This window comes from Bactrocera tryoni, chromosome 5, assembly GCF_016617805.1.
Source record: "Bactrocera tryoni isolate S06 chromosome 5, CSIRO_BtryS06_freeze2, whole genome shotgun sequence".
NCBI lineage: Eukaryota > Metazoa > Arthropoda > Insecta > Diptera > Tephritidae > Bactrocera > Bactrocera tryoni.
Genome location: NC_052503.1, coordinates 72,548,385 through 72,566,338, shown reverse-complemented (window position 1 = coordinate 72,566,338; position 17,954 = coordinate 72,548,385). Strand labels below are relative to the sequence as shown.

At 37.9% G+C, this 17,954-nt stretch overlaps 1 protein-coding gene across 7 annotated transcripts in view; it reads left to right on the top strand.

The window, feature by feature from the left end:
* The window catches only part of LOC120779114 (calcium-transporting ATPase type 2C member 1), a 182,783-nt gene that overhangs the window by 76,366 nt on the left and 88,463 nt on the right, over positions 1-17,954 (top strand). The window contains exons 1-2 of one of the 7 annotated variants that reach the window (XM_040111300.1): positions 14,134-14,583; positions 17,524-17,859. The exons of 3 other annotated variants lie outside the window; for them this stretch is intronic. In XM_040111300.1, coding sequence (XP_039967234.1) covers positions 17,824-17,859 — 36 coding nt within the window. In that variant the 5' untranslated portion in view covers positions 14,134-14,583; positions 17,524-17,823. Of the gene's footprint in view, positions 1-13,491; positions 13,826-14,133; positions 14,584-17,383; positions 17,860-17,954 lie in introns of those variants that run through there. 3 more of the 7 variants (XM_040111302.1, XM_040111301.1, XM_040111299.1) reach the window with 3 other exon arrangements.

The following is a 17,954-nucleotide window of genomic DNA, read 5'->3' as shown; positions in this document are numbered from 1 at the left end:
ACATTTACATGGCACTTTTTCATGCAACTCACTTATTACATTCTTACTTAACCTTTTTTTCTACCGTTTTTCCGCTTGTACGACTTCACTATGCCTTTTTATGCGTTTTTCATGCATTTTTTTGCATTTTTTGTGCCATTCTCTCCGAGCAATCATTCGAATTGTATTCGCATACGTTCGAGCGATTCACCATTCAATTGTGCGTTTTCGAGCAGGTTGACCACTAGCCGCCGCAGCACTCCGCGCTCTCCGCCGCTCGCATTTTCGGTAAATCCACATCACGTTTGAATGCAGGAGCAACCATGCACGGACTGCTGTGGTCGCCTGCTGCTTTGCACATGAGTAGTTACAGTAGCTGCAACGCAAACGCTACGCTTTGCACGCATCCACGTGCACTGCCATTGCAGTAATCCCCGCCCCCTTTTCCAGGCGGCATTTACTGCACTATTGTTGGCACACCTTCTACACTGACTGCTAGCTGCTGCTTGCTAAAATTCCGTAATAAAATATTCAGTGAGCGCATGAAATTTTTCAGCTAAATTCAACATTTCAGCTTACGGTACTTTGACGTGTTGCATTTTTTTCGAGCATTGACTTGTTTTAGACTTTTTCCCGTGATGCATTGTTCTTGCATGTCTCTTGTTAGTAATTATCAAATTTTTGTTGAAATTGGACAGGAATCAATATAAAGGCTGATCCATATCGAGGTTCCCCACTTTTTTAAAGAAAAAATACAGAAACTTCAAATTTAATGGGGAATATTTATTGTCATTCGAAAGCACATTCTTTGGCATTTATTTTTTGATGATTATCTCTTTCAAATGTTGGCCGCGGCTACGTCTCAGTTTGTCTATCCATTGAGTACGATATTCAATGACTCGTTCGAGGTTTATGGCTCAGATGGTCCATCCGTTGAGTCCAATTTTCGATGACTCATTCGAGCATTTCGACTGGTAACTGGCGAATGACATGACTGATATTTTGCTCCAAGTCCTGAATTGAAGCGTAATTGTTCGCATAGACTTTAGACTTTACTTATCCGCACAGTAAGAAGTCTAATGCTGTGATATCACGCGATCTCGGTCTTCAATCGATCAGCCCAAAACGTGAAATTATCTGCTTGCCGAAGAGTTCTCTCAATAAATCCATTGATTGAAGCGATATATGGGAAGTGGCGCCGTCTTGTTGAAACCAAATGTCGTTGAGATCACGAGCTTCAATTTCAGGCATCAAATAGTCGTTTATCATTTCGCGATAAGGGTCGGCATTGACGGATATATTCTCACCGGTCTAAAAACCATACCAAACCGTTATTTTTTCTGGATGCAATGGCAGCACTTAAATCTTTTCAGTTGGCTCTTTGTTCCAACTGCGGCCATTTGACTTGTTTACACACCCATTGAACCAGAAATGGGGCTCATCGCTGAACAAAATTTGGCTCGAATGCGTTGGATCTTCTTAGAACTTTTTCAAAGACCATAGAGCGATGTGATACCGTTTGGGAGGGTCGAGCGGCTTCAGTTCTTGCTTTCAATTTAAGATCTTGACATTAAATGCGCCAAGGCGTTCCATAAGTCAATCTGAGTTGCTGCGAACGGCACCGAATAGACTCTCTATAGTCTTCGTATACACCCCACCTTTATGGGTAATTTTTTTCAACTGACAAATTTCTTGTATGACTTTTTCTTTGTACTGCTCTCATCTCACGCTGGCGATACAGTGTTTGAATGCTATTACTGTCTTTTAAAACTAAGGCTATAACTTTCTTTTAATCACATTTTCCCTTCCACCTTTATAACGCCTTAAACTTCCCGTTAAGCTTACAGTGCTTGCTAATTTTCATTGAGCATTTTTTCTCAATATAAGCGTAATGGAATTTAATTAGTTGCTGAGCGAAACTTCAAATGCGGGTGACAATAAGAGTAAGAAGAGAAGGTAAGCCTTTTACCCTGTCACCACTTTCTTTGATAACTTTCAAACGTTAAAAGTGTAATAATGTCGAAAGGTTTCAAATTAGATATTAAAAAATAGATGATAGAAAAGATAACAGGAAATGAGTTTAGCGCTTGTTAGGTATACTGTAATAGTTATGGAAACAGCGAAAGGATGAAAAATATGTAATTTGCTTAAAAGTTATTGAGCTGCCAGCCAGTAAGGTATGACACTTTTTTTTTCAAATAAAAAATAGATTTTCTTTAAAGGGAAGAAGTTTAAATTGAGTCACATAAAGATTTTTTATCTGATTTTTATGATAAAAGTTTATTATACTATGCAATTGAGTAGAAGTGTGAAATAATTTTTCTTTTTCTCAATATCTGTCACTTCCTCCTTTATTGTCTGGCTTTGCAAGGCTGCTATTGAAATACCTAAGCAGCGAAGTTGCTGGCATTGATATTAACGTTCTTAATAAATTTGTGAAAACCCGCTCACGAAAACCCAAATAGCTCCTGGAGAGCTGTATATGTGGAATCTTCTTCTTCAATGGAGATCGTCGAAAATTTGTTAAAAGAATTTCCGATTGCCGCTGTCGGTTTTTGATTGGCCAAGCTCTGTTGTTCCGAAGACGACTACAATGGAGGTTAGCATGATAAAAATATACAAACTCGATCTGGCAGTCCGTCAATTCAATAGATAGCCTCAATAGTAAGGACCGTTGAACACTTGTTTTTCGATGGAGGGCGTCAAAAATTTGTTTTAGAAGTTTCCACTGGACAGTTGTCGGTTTTTGTTTGATCAGCCATGAAAATGATAAAAACGACTTCCATTGAGGAACACGCGACAAAAGTCCATAATCTCTTAATGACATACCGCCAAATATAGATGCGCAAGACAAGAGGTAATAGACTTCTCAAAATACTTCATGGGTCATATATTTAGCCTAAAGTTTTTCCTCTTGAGACAACTAGCGCTTATGTAAGACAAATGCTGAGCAGTCTTTGACGAAACATGGATTCATTGGTATAATCCACATCTGGGGTTGAATGAAACAGTGGTTTACACTCGTGTAACCTTCTTCGAAGAGCGTGAATGTGACAAAAGTCCACAATCTCGTATTGGCAGACCGTCATTAAAAATTAGTTAGATAACTGTGAAAATAGGCAACTCAAAAGATTGCAAGGATCATATTCTGCATGAAATATTAGCCATTAGAAAGCTATATGCTGGAGTTTGCTCCCTCCGGACAAGAAGTGTGACTGTAAAACCACTTCATAGCAGTCTTTGACGAAACACGGATCCATTGGCATAATCCAGAGATCTGATGTTGGACAAAATAGTGGACTTCACGCGTGTAACCTTCTTCGTTAACCTTCCAAAATCCACAGTCTTGTAATTATAGGCCACCAAATGAAAATACGTGAGATAGTCGAGACATTAGGCTTCTCAAAAGACTCCATGAGTCGGCCTGACATGTTGGGTTTTAAAAAGCTATTCACTTGAGTTTGATCCCTGCGGCCAACTAGCGTGTATGTAAAACTAGCTCACAGCAGTTTTTAAAGAACATGATTACATTGGTGTAGTCCAGAGATCAAAGATTGCTGGAAACTGGCCTTCATGCGTGTAACCAGCTTCAAAGAACGTGAAAACTGTTCGATCGGCCGTAAAGGTGGTTACCGGCGTTTTCTGCGGTTCACCAAGTGGGATTTTACCATGATAAGGCAAGGACTCATATTTCAAAATTAAGTTATGAAAGTTGCCTGATTCACAATATTCTTCAGGTTTAGCCACTTCGTGGTTTGCTCGGCTTCGGCTCAACTTTGCCACGATATTCGGCGGTCTGTTTCCGGGCCGTAAGCATAGATCCAAGACTGATCGCCACTAATAATATGTTTCATGACATCTTGGTGATCAGAACGCATTGTTTCACAGTCGTTAACGCGTCGCGGTCCTTCGAGAAGTTTTAGTTATTTTAGAACCATTCGTGCTTTCACTTTTCTTAGGCTCAAATGATCTTCGAAATGGTTTTCACTGATCCTTCCGATATTCCAACGATGCCAGATCTCTAACTGTTAATCGTCGTTTCTCAAGCACCAGTTCCTTTATTTTATTGACGTGTTTGATCATAAGTTGATGTTGATGGCCATCCTGTACGTAGTTCATCGTCAACGCGTTCCCGATTTAAATTAAAAACGGCTTACAATTTTTGCCCACAGTAGTACTATATATTGAGATATGCTGAATGCAGGACTTTCCGTTAAATTCATTCCAAATTATCTAAAGCGCCTTACTTCAGCTTTTAACAGCTTCCAAAGTAGCTCCAGTATCCAGCAGCAGCGCAACACAATGAAGGCGATAAATATCACGGAAAAGCGCATTAGAAAATGCACACGCTTACAAAGTTGCATGGCTCATTGGTGGCGCCGCTTAATCGACACCAACTGTTACGGCAATGTCATAAATTTCAACGTGATTATTTACAGCGCACTTCGACATAGTGTGCGTGCTGCCCAATGAATGTTCACTCGTTCGATTATTGGCCAACACATGTGTGACCAAAGTGAAGTGAGTCGTTGAAAGCTTTTACGCAAGCATGGGCACGTGAGGCACATTCAACACACACGTGCACACTTACGAACTCATATACACACATACAAACGCAAACTATTTGAAAATTGTGTGGTGCAAGTTTTTCCGCACGTTAAAATCCTTTTCAAACAACTATTAGTGTGGCGGAAAAGTATTGAACGAACATTTGGCGCGTAATGCATAGCCGGCATTTGCCACACATATTGCGCCTTTGTCTGTGTGTTAGTGTATGTACGGCAACTTTTATGCCCAACTAAGCGCTATTTGGCGCTACTTCCGGTTCGCTAAGCGCGCAAGCAGCCAAATACATACATACATGTATATGTTCCGTCCTATATATTTGCCGTTGTGTTAGTATCTAGTTCGAATTAGTTTACAACAGCTTGCTGCTCGCAGCATCTAAATTCATGCATGTGTGTCTGTGTTTCTTACACAAAATGTTGCAAAACGCTTACGCTGTCTTTTGCTGTTCATTTGCTTACAGTTGTTTTTGTCGCTTGCCGCTTGTCGCTACTAAATACGCCAACATATTGCCACTGATTATCAGCACGTGCCACAGCGCAAAATATGTTGGCAACACAGCTGTCAACGCTGGCGCCGCGATTGCTGTTAGTCGGTTTAAGTCTAAGCGTATTGGATGGTCACATTGGCTTGCCACTCTTTTTTTTATTATTATTATTTTTTTTTTTGACTTCACCGACTCACCCACTTGGCCTGCCACTTCTAATGCGTTTGCCAACTTTTTGCATTGAAATTGTGGCAACAGCTGCGCCACTGTATTGGCGTGCGTTTGTTTGTGTTGTTGTTTCTATGTGCCACAACAAGTTGCGCACTCAGACGCTGGTCGTCCACTCTTTCCTTCTTCACTTTATTTGCTTTTAGTTGGATTAAATTGCTTGAATGCACAGTTGATTGGTGCGTCAGTTGGTTTTCTCCATTCGTTCAGCGCAATCAGTTGTCAGCACGATTGTAATCGTCATCACAATTGCTTGGATTTCAAGTGAGTAGATAGAAGTATTTTTGGTATTTTTGGAATTTGGAAGCAATATTGGCTAAAGTGTTAACTTGAGTTCACTTTGTGTGGAAATTGAGTTCAGTTTTGTCTGCTTTTATTCTACATTAAACCCACCCTTATTCGTTTAATTGTTGCTACAACTGTTTGAGTCGGTTGAGTTGTAATAATGCGTGCTAGTACAACTCAGCCCACTTCAACAGTTAAACAGCGTTCGTTCTTTCTTGTTTTCAGAAACCAAGTTTGCTGCTTCTTAAAACCGCCTGAGGAATCTTATTCGAATTCACGGTTGTGAATTCTAATTCGAGGTACCAAGTGACGTTAATCCCTTTCTGGTTTTAACAAAAAATCAGGCCTCTTCTTCAACCATGAATAACTCTCGCCCACTTAGTCAGCATAGACTCGAGAAAATTGGGTCTCCACCTTTTCCATGAATAAATAACTCTTCGCCCACTTAGTCACCATAGACTCAAGATACCATTTTTCTAAACTATCTCGGTATCAGCATTGACATTAAAATCGTTTCGTACTTATTTTATCTGTAGTAATATTCGACATTATCAATACATTAAGAATATATGGAACATTCTTCGTAGAGTACATATGACTGCCGAACCCATAACCTCGTCTTATTTTATCGTTTTCAACGCTGAAGCGCCATATATTCATTGAAGGAGAATTATGAGAGTTGTTATCTCTGTCATAAGAACCATAAAGCTTTCAAGAATATGTCTTCCGAAACCACATCTGCATGGAAGGTTGTATTTTCCTCGCTGAAACTCTTTATATTAATTAAGAATGAATGATTAGAATTTTCTGTTCATTGTGAAGGACTTTTTATTTCTGGTAATATTGGGCATCGCCAATGTTTTAATATCCATATAGGCTTCGAGAATATGTTTACCGAACTCACAGCCTTATTGTGCGTAATCGTTTTCTAAGCTGGAGCGCCATGTATTCACTGAAGAAGAATTGTGAGAATTTTTTATCTTTGTCATAAGATTCATATATGTAGCCTTCGAGAATATGTCTTCCCACATCGGAACACCATATATTAATTGACTTTAGGAGCACTTTTGATTAATCGCGAAAGAACTTTATCTTTCAATGAAAGATACAAAGAACTTTATTCTTCAAAGACCAAAGCTACTCTAGTTGGCTTTAAGACTCTTTTGGTCTCAAACTCGTCCTTTGAATGTTGAAGTCACTTCTTCGATGTCCAATAGTGCTTTACTAACTAGACGAAATCGTCTACAGTTACGGATTTATAACCCTCAATAGTTCCTTCTGAGCCACAATGTTGCATATGGTGATGATTAGCCTCACATTTTTAAACAACTTTAACTCCGCTCTACTCTACTTTGAGTCAGATGGTCCAAATAATCTTTTTTGTACACATAACCTTCGCTCTCTATCACTTGCCGGCACCAAGAACCTAAAGCTCTTGACACTACTACTACCACTGTATTACGGAACCCGGACTATCGTGGAAAGAGTTCTAGAACTCTTGATATCGTATTCACAATCAGACCAAAAGTCTGATTCTGTAATTACTGCCGAGTGTCCGATTCTTGGTCGAATATACCATACATATGTATGTAACCCTGAACCCTTCTCGATTACAAAAGTTCTTCTACAAGATCCAGTTTTATAGATTCTGTAGTTGGAATACGGAACCCGAACTATTGTGGAAACGTAGGTATTATTCGCTTACGCTATCGAAATCTGGATGCATACACCATCAGTTGAAACGTATTTCACTCATCTCGACGGCTCTATTATGAAGAGTTTATGCTCTGCCGTTTGGACAATACTTATACTAATCGCAAAAAATATGATTTCTTCCTTTAAGTCAGTATACTGCAGTCTTTTCACTGTCCATCCATACCAGTACTCTCTCTCTCTCTTTTCTATTTTATCTTCCACTCGAAAAACTGACACTCGACCAACCATCCATCATCGAAATTTCGTTCGTGCTGCTACACAGCGCTGACAAAAAGTCCAGCGTTGCCTTACTGGCGAGCTAATGGGACATAAAGCGCAGCTTTGTCATCTTTAGCGATATTCTTTGCGAGTGAAAAGTTTGCAGAGCAGCAGTCAAAGACAACGCTACGACATTTATTGCACAGTCTGTGTATGTAGTGCTGGTAGCCGCGTTGATGGAGCAGGTGTCAAGCGGTCTGCGAGCGGTGCAAGTGCACCATTGAAAAATGTCATTTTTCACACTTACGCCTCACTGCGCACTGCACCACACGCCAGGCGTGGCGTTGAACAAATATATACGTGCCACTTGGTCGCGGGATCCGTAGCAAGAGCAGCACAAAGACGCTGCCACTAATATGGCGCTGAGTAGATGCGTTTTTTGTTTGACGAGCGCAAATGTCGCAGCACCGCAAAGCAGCGTAAATACAGCTACAGTTTTCAGAGGAATGACGGAGGATGTTGCCAAATGCGAAACGAGGCAAGAGTGCACAGTGGAAGTGCTTAACAAATTGGCGCATTTGCGCCGTCGCCTGTCGCTCGGCTGCCGGAAATGCTGCAGCAAGCAACCCGCCGATTTCTTGCACTAAGCTGGCTAAGAGTGCAAAGTGCACTGCCGAAAGTTGAGTACAAATTTGCAAAAAACGACAACAAGTGGAACAAGCAGAAACAAATGCATATTTTTAGCAAAAGCTGGGACGCTGCGAAAGCAGTCGGTGTTGGTAGTGAGACAACGGTATGTATAGCGTAATCTAGCGGCTATATAAATCGTGCTGGTAGACAGTTGTTATGTATGTTGCACGAGCCGGCTAGTATTCCGACTTGATCCGTTGTGCATCAATAACGAGCTAACAGTTTTTTTCTTCTCTTTATGCTGAAAGATGGGCGATCAGACAACGGCGTCGGCACTTGAATTGAAGTTGCATGCGAGCGAGAACGTGCGATGGCGCTGAAGTGGCAGTGAATCCACTTTTGAATGAGTAAATAAGCGAAATATGAGCAAATAATGTCGAAAATAAGTGGAATTAAATAAGATATGGCGCAAATAAAGAAAGTTTGCGGAACTTGAACTTCAACTTATGCAATTGATAATGGAGTTGTGATTATTAAAACTACGCGGGAAGCAGCTTGCATTGAAAGCAGCTTTCAAATTATGCTTTTTTATAAAATTTATGTTGAAATAATGAGTGCTATGTAAATTTAAATGTAATTACAATACCGAAATCTTCGTATCCACAACTGAAATAACTTTTTTTAAATTTAATTGCAATAAAATCTCTCCAGTTTATGTCCAATTAACTGAATAACCGCCTGCCAGTTTATTAAGATATAAAATATTTCTGCAGAAAACTCCTGTTTATGGTCTTAGTGTGCCTATGGCCTGGTCCGTACAGCGGATATTTGAGTTAAGGAACCTGAAACGATTAAGAAAGCGTACGACCATGGGCACGCCGAAAAACTCGACTTCTTCAAGCTAGGAGATTCGCGGATGGGGCAGAGTCAGTGAAGAAGTGGCGTATTGAGCTTTTCATGAATGGGTCGAAGGTATGAAGATAGGTTGCACGGCAAACGGCAAAGTCAATGAACAAGCCAGAGAGTACTCTTGCCACGCTCACATCGGAATAGGCTCGAGCTGGATCTCCATTGCCGTCTTGCGTTCTAGCACTGTACCAGTGGGCCTCATGTAAACGGAGCAGGCGCTGGTCAGCGACTCGCTTCTGGACGACAGTATGATCTTTCCGGCCTACAGAGCTCTTAACTTAAGCTGAAAATTCACAGAACACAAATTTAGCAAATAAGATGCTGCCCTCTGTTTCTTGAGATATTGATTTTTTTTTTACAAAAATATAATTTTTGTAACGAATGTATCGGTGGAATCCATCATATCCAAGTGAGTTGACTTAAACGTAAGAGAGGTTGATAAACTCCGTTACCGCTCTTTCGATATCTCTGGTACCAATTCGCCTTTTCGATATTAACGTCTCCAATATATATATTCCCTGATATCTAAAAGTTTCATTGTAAAAATATAATCTCCTACGAAGAACATGAATGGTTTGAAAACCCTAAATCAAATTTTTTTATTTCTCACAAAAACAATCAGTCACGGTCATCTTTTAAGACGTAAGAAATTTATGGAGTGCTTATCCATAGCTGTTGTGAGAACAGCGCCTGTAGTTAGAAAACGGAGAGTTAAGTCCTCTACAATATACTATACATATATTCAATAAAGCGTGACTGCTCCCAGTTATTTCATTTGAGTTGTTGGGCTGTGACCTGATTATGAATACAGTGAAAACTCTATTAAACAGACGCTCTATTAAACGTACACTCTATTAAGCGGACATATTCATTAACTATACGTCGTTCCAACAACACTCGGGTCTACGTAACCGGAATGGACCCAGATTTTTAGCTGGTCTAGGACTGTCAATCCGGCAGAAGTTTGCCACTACAACAACAACAACATTAACCATACACATTGGTCGGACCATTTTGATGTTTGTTGAGAATAATAATAGATTGTATGTGTGGACAACTCTATTAAGCCGACAATTCTACTAACGGGACAGAAAAGCTGGTACCAGTAGCCTCCTCTTATGAGAGATTTCACTGCAATACAAAAATCATTTATAATCAAACATCGATATTCAACCCAAAAGTTGTTAGAACGGGTTTAGAAATCTGCTAATTTTACAAAATCTCACTCTTTTTTACTGCCAATTATCTAATTTTCTTTTAATAAAAGAGAGCAAACAATAAAAACTACAATCGTTGAAAGCGAAAATCGTTCAATTATCTGCATTCTATAAAATATCGAGCGCAATCAGCAACAAAGTCAATTATATGTGGTTATCATTAAATAGTTTGCATGGCATCGCATGTAACATTGCACTTAACTCACGCACGCATGCGCTCTAAACAAATTGCTTGCCGGCCGCAAACAGAAAAATAATTTGAAATAATAAAAAATTGAGTGCAAATTTAATTAAACCGTTTTGTACAGCTCAAGCGGCCACATCCGGTATGTACTAAATGCAGCTGGCATGAGCGAGCGTTATGAAAATGAGTAACGGCAGTCAGTCTATGTGTTTGTGTGTGCTAATTGAAAGTTACATACCAGTATTGCACACAATTTAATCAATTGCAAACGACATGCGATATATACATATGTATATGACATATAATTCCTTTTTAATCTCAAATCGATTTCAACCGGGCGATTTATACGCTCAAAAGTCAGCAAAATCTGCATAATTTTCTCTCAAATAATTTTTCCAATTTTCATTTCATTTCTATACATTTCCAATAGCCGCTTTTTTGCATGCATGCTATTAGCTACTACAACAACAAAATCATTATCAAACCATAAATAGCGTCGTGTGCCTCAACCACACCGCAAGCAATTAAACTTGACCCAAAGCCAATGTTAATGCGTGTTCGTTTGCACTTTGTATTGCTTGTCGCGATGTGGCTTGTCTAGTAGTATAGTCTACATGCGCACGCTCGCGCCTTTGCATAGATTTAGACAGCAGATACACGAAACTTTGCCGGCAAATAAAACACACATATAGTACATCACATTGCCATCGTGCCAACGTGCCACCATATAAAGCCGGTGGGACTGGTTTTATGCGTTGCGGTGGCGCGCCGCGTTTGCGTCAACAATGCCACACAAGTTCTAGGTAAATATTATGACTGACTCATTTTGAGTAATACAAGATATAAGTACAACAAAAATGCATTGCTGGCAGCCGAAGGCTGCGGACTGTTGAAGTAGTTGGACAAACCGTTTAAACTTGCACAAACCTCATAGACAGTTTGCGCAAACATTGAGTACTCGGAGCATATTTTATGCGCTCAGTTTCTGAGCTTTTACTCTTGCTTGTCGTTCTTTCAATTGTACTCTCTTTTACGCTCTGCTTTCGTTACGAGATCTTTTACAACTCCCCCACTGTCATTTTTGATACACAATTTCATGGTTAGCTTTAAGCGGCTTAATGTGATTTACATATCTGGATTAATATGCCTACGTCTAGTATATAGTATATAATTAGAGCGCACAGTGTGTTAATACTGTGCTTTGCAAGGCAATAAAGTTATTTTATTTCTAATATGTGAATATTCACATGTTCCAAAATATTGGAATTCAGATTTTTTGACATGAATTTCTTCCTCAAAATGTATACTAACCGATATAATCAATATACATATTTCTAAAACTTCCTTAATAAACGACGATTTTATAGACTTTGCTTATGAAGAAGAAATAAACGATATTATGGCTGAAAATTTAGGATTATTAGAATGATAAAGGTATGCCATTATGTTTCTGGGGGAGTGTCCGCCACGGCTGATACGAATAAATTCCAGTTGGGAGGTCCAATTTTCGACCACTGTTCACAGAGACGTGAGTCAGTAATAACGCACCGAATATTTCCTTCCAACAAGTGAATTGTCCTAACTGCAAAGACAAGTGACTTCACAAAAATTGTCCAGCAGTGCTAAATCGCATGATCTTATAAAATTGCTATCAATAAATTGAAAATGTCTTTGGCTATAAGGCATGTAGCGCCGATTTGTTGGACCCAAAGCGTGTCAACATCAGAATCCTCTAACTCCGGCACGAAAAAGTCATTAATCATGGCTCTATAGCATTTCCTAATGACTGTAACAATATTTACCGCCTTCATTTTTGAAGAAATATAGAACAATGATGATGGGAAAAACACACCAAACACCAACTTTTTGAGGATGTAACGGCGTCTCAACAATGGCTTGTGGATTATCATCCCTCCAAACGTGACAGTTTTGTTTATTAACGTACTCTTCAACCAATAGTGAGCTCCATCGCTGAACAAAATTTTCTTGTGAAAATTGGGGATCAGAGGCCATCTTGTTTTGCTTCTATTCACCGAACGTGGGACGAGCTTGCTGATCGTTCGGCTTCAATTCTTATACGAGTTTGATTGTGTAAGGCCATCTCGTTTTGCTTCAATTCACCGAACGTAGGACGAGCTTGTTGATCGTTCGGCTTCAATTCTTGTACGAGTTTGATTGTGTAAGCCCTCTAACTAAGATCCTGTTGCAAGGTCTACCATAAAAGCAACAATGGCGTATGTGGTGCGCACTATACGGCTTCTTTGAGGACACTGTGTGAATGATTGCAGCGCGCCATGCGAATCTTACCATAATTTTGTTAATAAATTTGCACGATTTGTAAAGGTTATTCCAGAGCAAGTTCTCAGGAAGCGTCCGTGTGGGCGATGAATATCGAACCAGGAGCTGTATGAGCTTTACGGGGCTATGGATATAGTTAAGGGCATAAAAATTCAACGAATGTGCTGGTGAGTCATTCGCATGGAAGATGGTGCTCTAGCGAAATCGTCCTACGGGTGTAGTACCCATGGCTGTACAACGGAAGCAAGAGCGCACTTGATTTCGGTTATGCAACTGATGTGACCCTGCGAAAAAAAGTGGTAACTGGCGAAGTTCTGTTTTTTCAGCCCAGACTGACCCACGGCGGTAGTGCCAAAAGAGTAGAAACCAGTAGAAAATTCGCGTACAGCGTTTTACTATATTCAAGCAGATAAAAAAGGTTTTGCCAGAGTCGCCTTAATAGCATATTTTTATTTAAGACACAATTTTAGTGCCTTTACAAATAATATTTTTCTCCGAAATATATTTATTTTAGCCTTTTAAGACAGATACACTCTTATATTTTAGTCACTCATTCTTTTAATATAGAAAAATGTATAACACAACCCACTGTTCCGCTAAGTACTTCAAACAAATTATACACATTTATTCATATGAGAACGTAAATATATATGTATATAGTGAGTCCAGCGGCTCTTTACCCACTCTTTTTCTCTCATTGCTTTTCTCTTTCCACTCTCATTGACATTTCGTTAGTCAGTTGCGCTCATTTTGGTCGCCTGTGCGCTTTGACAGTTCACAAAATTAGACAGTTTTTCACTTCTGGCCGCGAACAAATGTGCGATTACCAAGTAATTAACTTGTAATTACTTATCCGCTTTTCTAGTACGCGTGTACTCACATATTATTTGGCTACGTCGACGTGTGACTTTTTTGACGCGTCGAATGTGTGCGCACAAAACAAACATACGTGCGACTTGTGTTTACAAAAAAGGAACAGAAAATACTTTGGCTGACGTGTGACTAAACAATTATCTCACCGGCTAAGTGATTTTGTGGTTTTCGACACTTTTTATAGTGTGACGTAGTGCGGAGAAAGCAAGTATCAATAAAGTACTAGAAATCAACAAGAGTTAGCAGCCAAAACATGTGAGTGTGTATACAATGTCAATACTTTTTGTCTACCAAAGATTCGATTTCTTTGTGTTGAAATATTTCTATTGTGATTTGATTGCCTCTCTAAAGTCTAGAGTCTAGACTGAGTAAATGTCAGATATGATAGCTGTGCATATGTGCGTGTGTGCTTGCATTGCTTTGATTGCCTTGTATAAGTGATCTGTCTGCACACCCACATGCATGCATATATATATTATAACATAAACATTCCTACATTGTTGCAGTTTGGCGGCCTCTTGCTATTGTTTAGAAATCAGTGCCTCTTTTGCTTCGTTGCGCTTCGATTGATTTCTGTGGCAGTCAATCAAGTGAGCCGCGTTCGCGAATTCCTTATGTCCAACCAATCGCTACGCATTCAAATAAATAAAATTGTTGTGGTAAATACAACATTCTCAAACGCTTTTCGAAATGATAAATTTATCAGCAAATTACCGTCACTGACCTCAGAAAAGCATTTGATTTTATTGGTGTTTTTTTCTGCCGTTATTAAATTGTAAATCTCATTTCTCGCTCTCTTTAAAAAACGGTTGTTCAGTGAAAGTTTTATTGCGCTCTCTTGAGTCACTCATGGTTTTTGGTGTTAAATAAATTCTTCCACGTTATCAACTGATTGTGAAGTTAATTTCTAGCTATAAACGTGATCTGCTCATCAAAATTCTTACAGATCTGATAATAGTTGTGTATTATAGTGCCAAATATTTGGTTTCAGTATATCGACTTGCGTGCAAAAGGTAATAAAAACTGTTTTTGTTTGTTTAGAATGCTACCGACTGCAGAGAGTGTTGCCAGAGTTTTATATAAAATACCTAACTTTTATTTGAAGAATAATTTTTTAGTGTTTATATAGATTGAAAATTATATACGACTTTTTTGAAACATATTTTTCAGTATCATTAGAAGTGCCAATGAACTGTTTAAGCATTTTATAATATATTGTATATTAATGGTTTTAGTTTGCATGAATTTGGAATTTATCGTTTTTTTATTATAGACTACAGGCGTTAAATCTTAGGACCAGTTGTTCCATTCAAATCTTTTATTATTATCTTCATTATAACATTTTTACCAAGAAGAAAAAATCGGTAGTGTGTTAATCAATGTTTAGAGGCTAGTGTTTATTTCATATATGACTAATTAGAGCTTCTTATGATACTGAAAAGTATGTTTCAAGAAACTTCTTTTATAATTTTCATCCTAAATAATTAGAAAGAGCCCCTAACTAACCTTAGCGCCAGCGTTATATAAGTTTTAAAAATGTATATAGGACTAGCAGTATGGCTAGTTAAGTGCCAAAGTAAAAAAAAAGTTTCCTAAAACATATTTTTCAGTATCATAAGACGAGCCAAGGAGCTTTTTTTATGGGTTTTATAATATATACTTACGTTATTAGTTCATTAAAAATGTTAGAATTGCGTTGTTTTTAATCCCTTGCTGTAGTCGCTTAATCTCTAGACCAGTCGTACTATCTACAATTTTAGAATTTATAGTTTTTAGATTGCAACAAAGTTTTGCGATTAGAAAAGGTTTGCAAATCCAGTTTTCTTCTACTATAGCTGTAGTCAATAAACCTCAAACCTGAGACTCATGTCTTAATCACATATCTTATATCGTATCTTTTTCACTCATGTCTTTAGAAAAACATTTTTTCGAGTCAGCAAAAATTGAGCTCAGTGTATGTTAATAATTGCTTCGTGGCTGTTTTCTATCGCTTTATAACTTCCACTATTGTTAACTAAAAAATTCACATAATCTGGCAACATTCCTTCAGTCACATTACTCATACTCACGAGATCAAGTACTCTCTTGTTACGTTCTCGCTCTTTCACGTGTTCCCGCGCATTCTCGTGCTCATTTATAACCGCTACGCTCTTTCACACTCTTTGCTTACTCCAAGCGCGCTCATTTATTATATTATTGTTTATTCAAGTGTTATTAATTGAGTTGTTGTTGCTTCCAGTTGTGCTGATATGTTTGACTTCTTCGGGCCAAACAGTTAGCAGCATGTTTTTGTATACCAAGCAGTTTGATTTATCTATCAACTAATGTGTGTATGTCAGACGTGTATATGTGTGTATGTACATACATATATTTGTTTGTGACATATAGTTCATTCGAGGTTGAATAATTTCACATGAAAATTGTTATCAGAGAATAAGAATTGTTGTGTTTTTGGTGTTTTGTGGTTTTATTTATAAAATTTGTCACCTTTTTGACAAAGCAAGTGCTGTCAACTTATCAGTTTTAATGGCAATTTGAACAAAAAAATAAATAAATAAATAAAAAGAAATAAAAATAATTAAAAAAGTAAAAAAAATTAAAAAAAAAGTAAAAAAAAAAATTAAAAAAATAAAAGAAATTAAAAAAAGGAAAAAAAACAGTATAATGTCAATTAGTCCAAAAAACGTCTATTCAATTGTTTGTTTTTGTTATCATGCGTCTAAAGGGTGCAATTCTTTCGCGGCGCTTTCTTCTGTATTATTCTCAACTAATTTCTAGTTTTTCCTTAAATTACTCAACTATTCTAAACTTTGGTTTCAAGTGCCCAGCTATCGTTTATAGCACTAGGAAAATTGTTTTATGATGGTTAGCTCATAAATTTCAACTTATGTATAAGTCACATGTACATACATTCGGCAACCCAGCGGAAATGTACTTTATAGTTGGGAACTACTGTAACTTTGAAGGAGGCAAGCGAGACTAGTCAGCTTACTATTCTTCTTTCAATCAAACGACTGTTGAATGCATATGTCAAGATTTGATTGAGACTGGTCGGAAATCAATCAGAAATATACCAGTCTCGAACTAGTTTAAGTAGAATAAAAAATTATGATTAAAAAATTAATTATGGCTTAGAACCACTATATTATATAATACCTAGAGAGATATCATAAAATTTTTTGAAAAAAAAATCGTAAGTGGTCCAAGTCTGTTCTTTTTAAAACTAGTTGCATTTAAAACCAATATTTCCAGCTTTGAACTATTGTTTTTTATTTCCTGTAAGATGCTTCATAATAAAGAATTTACTAGTATTTCTTAACTACTCGCTACTTAAAGGCCACAGCTACGAAAACACTCTTTAGAAAAAATATATTACAAGTGATCCAAGCCTGTCCCTTTTTAAACTAATTGCACTTGAATCCAATATTTCCAGCTTTGAACTATTGTTTTTTATTTCCTGTAAGATGCTTCATTATAGAGAATTTACTAGTATTTCTTAACTACTCGCCACTTTAAGGCCACAGCTATGTAAATACTCTTTAGAAGGCCGCTCTAAGCCGCCCTAATACTAAGAAAAACAATTAAATTTTTTATACAATTTTTAATATTTTTTCGCGTTTAATTTGCGCTCACTCTATTCATTCTCTAGGCTCGTACATACTATGTATATAAGTATCTCACTTGGTGCGCGCTTCGGCGCTGCTCATATAGTCAGCTGTTGGCTGACAGTTTGCTTGCTTGGCTATAAACTGTGCGCACAACATGTAAATCTTTTAGTATTTAAAAAACTTTTGTTGTATCGGAACCTGTCATTACAAAAGTGCCGCGTTTTGATGCCTTCCATTTGAGCGCTCGTTGCCTGCAAAAGCGTCAACTTTAGTGCCACTTCTTGTCTTAGTGTTAATTGAATTTCGTGTTTCTGCGCTAACTGCTTCGGCGGCGCGTCTTTTTAGATCTGAAAATTTGTCGAAATGAAAGTGTTTGTGTAGTTAATTTTTATGGGCACTGATAAAAGATACGCACATTAAATGAAAGTATATTTGAGAAATTGTGCTGAAGAGATGTGCGCTGAAAATTTCGAACTGCAAATAAAAAGTGTTTGAAGTCATGTGTGTAAAGAAAATTGTGGCGGATTCAGGGTAGCATCTTAAAAAGGATACAAATCAAACTTTATAACAAAAAAGAGGCACACAAAGTGTAAAAAATTCTCAGTTTTAGTTTAAAAAACAGCATTTTAATCAAAAAATCTAAAAATGAAGCTTTTGGAGGAGGAAAAGGAGTTTTATAGTGTAAGTTTAGTTGTGGATTTTCTAAGCAAAAGAACAGTGACAGTGGAATATGTCTCTATTGTAGTAGCCTAAACGCTGAAATATGTGAAAACGAT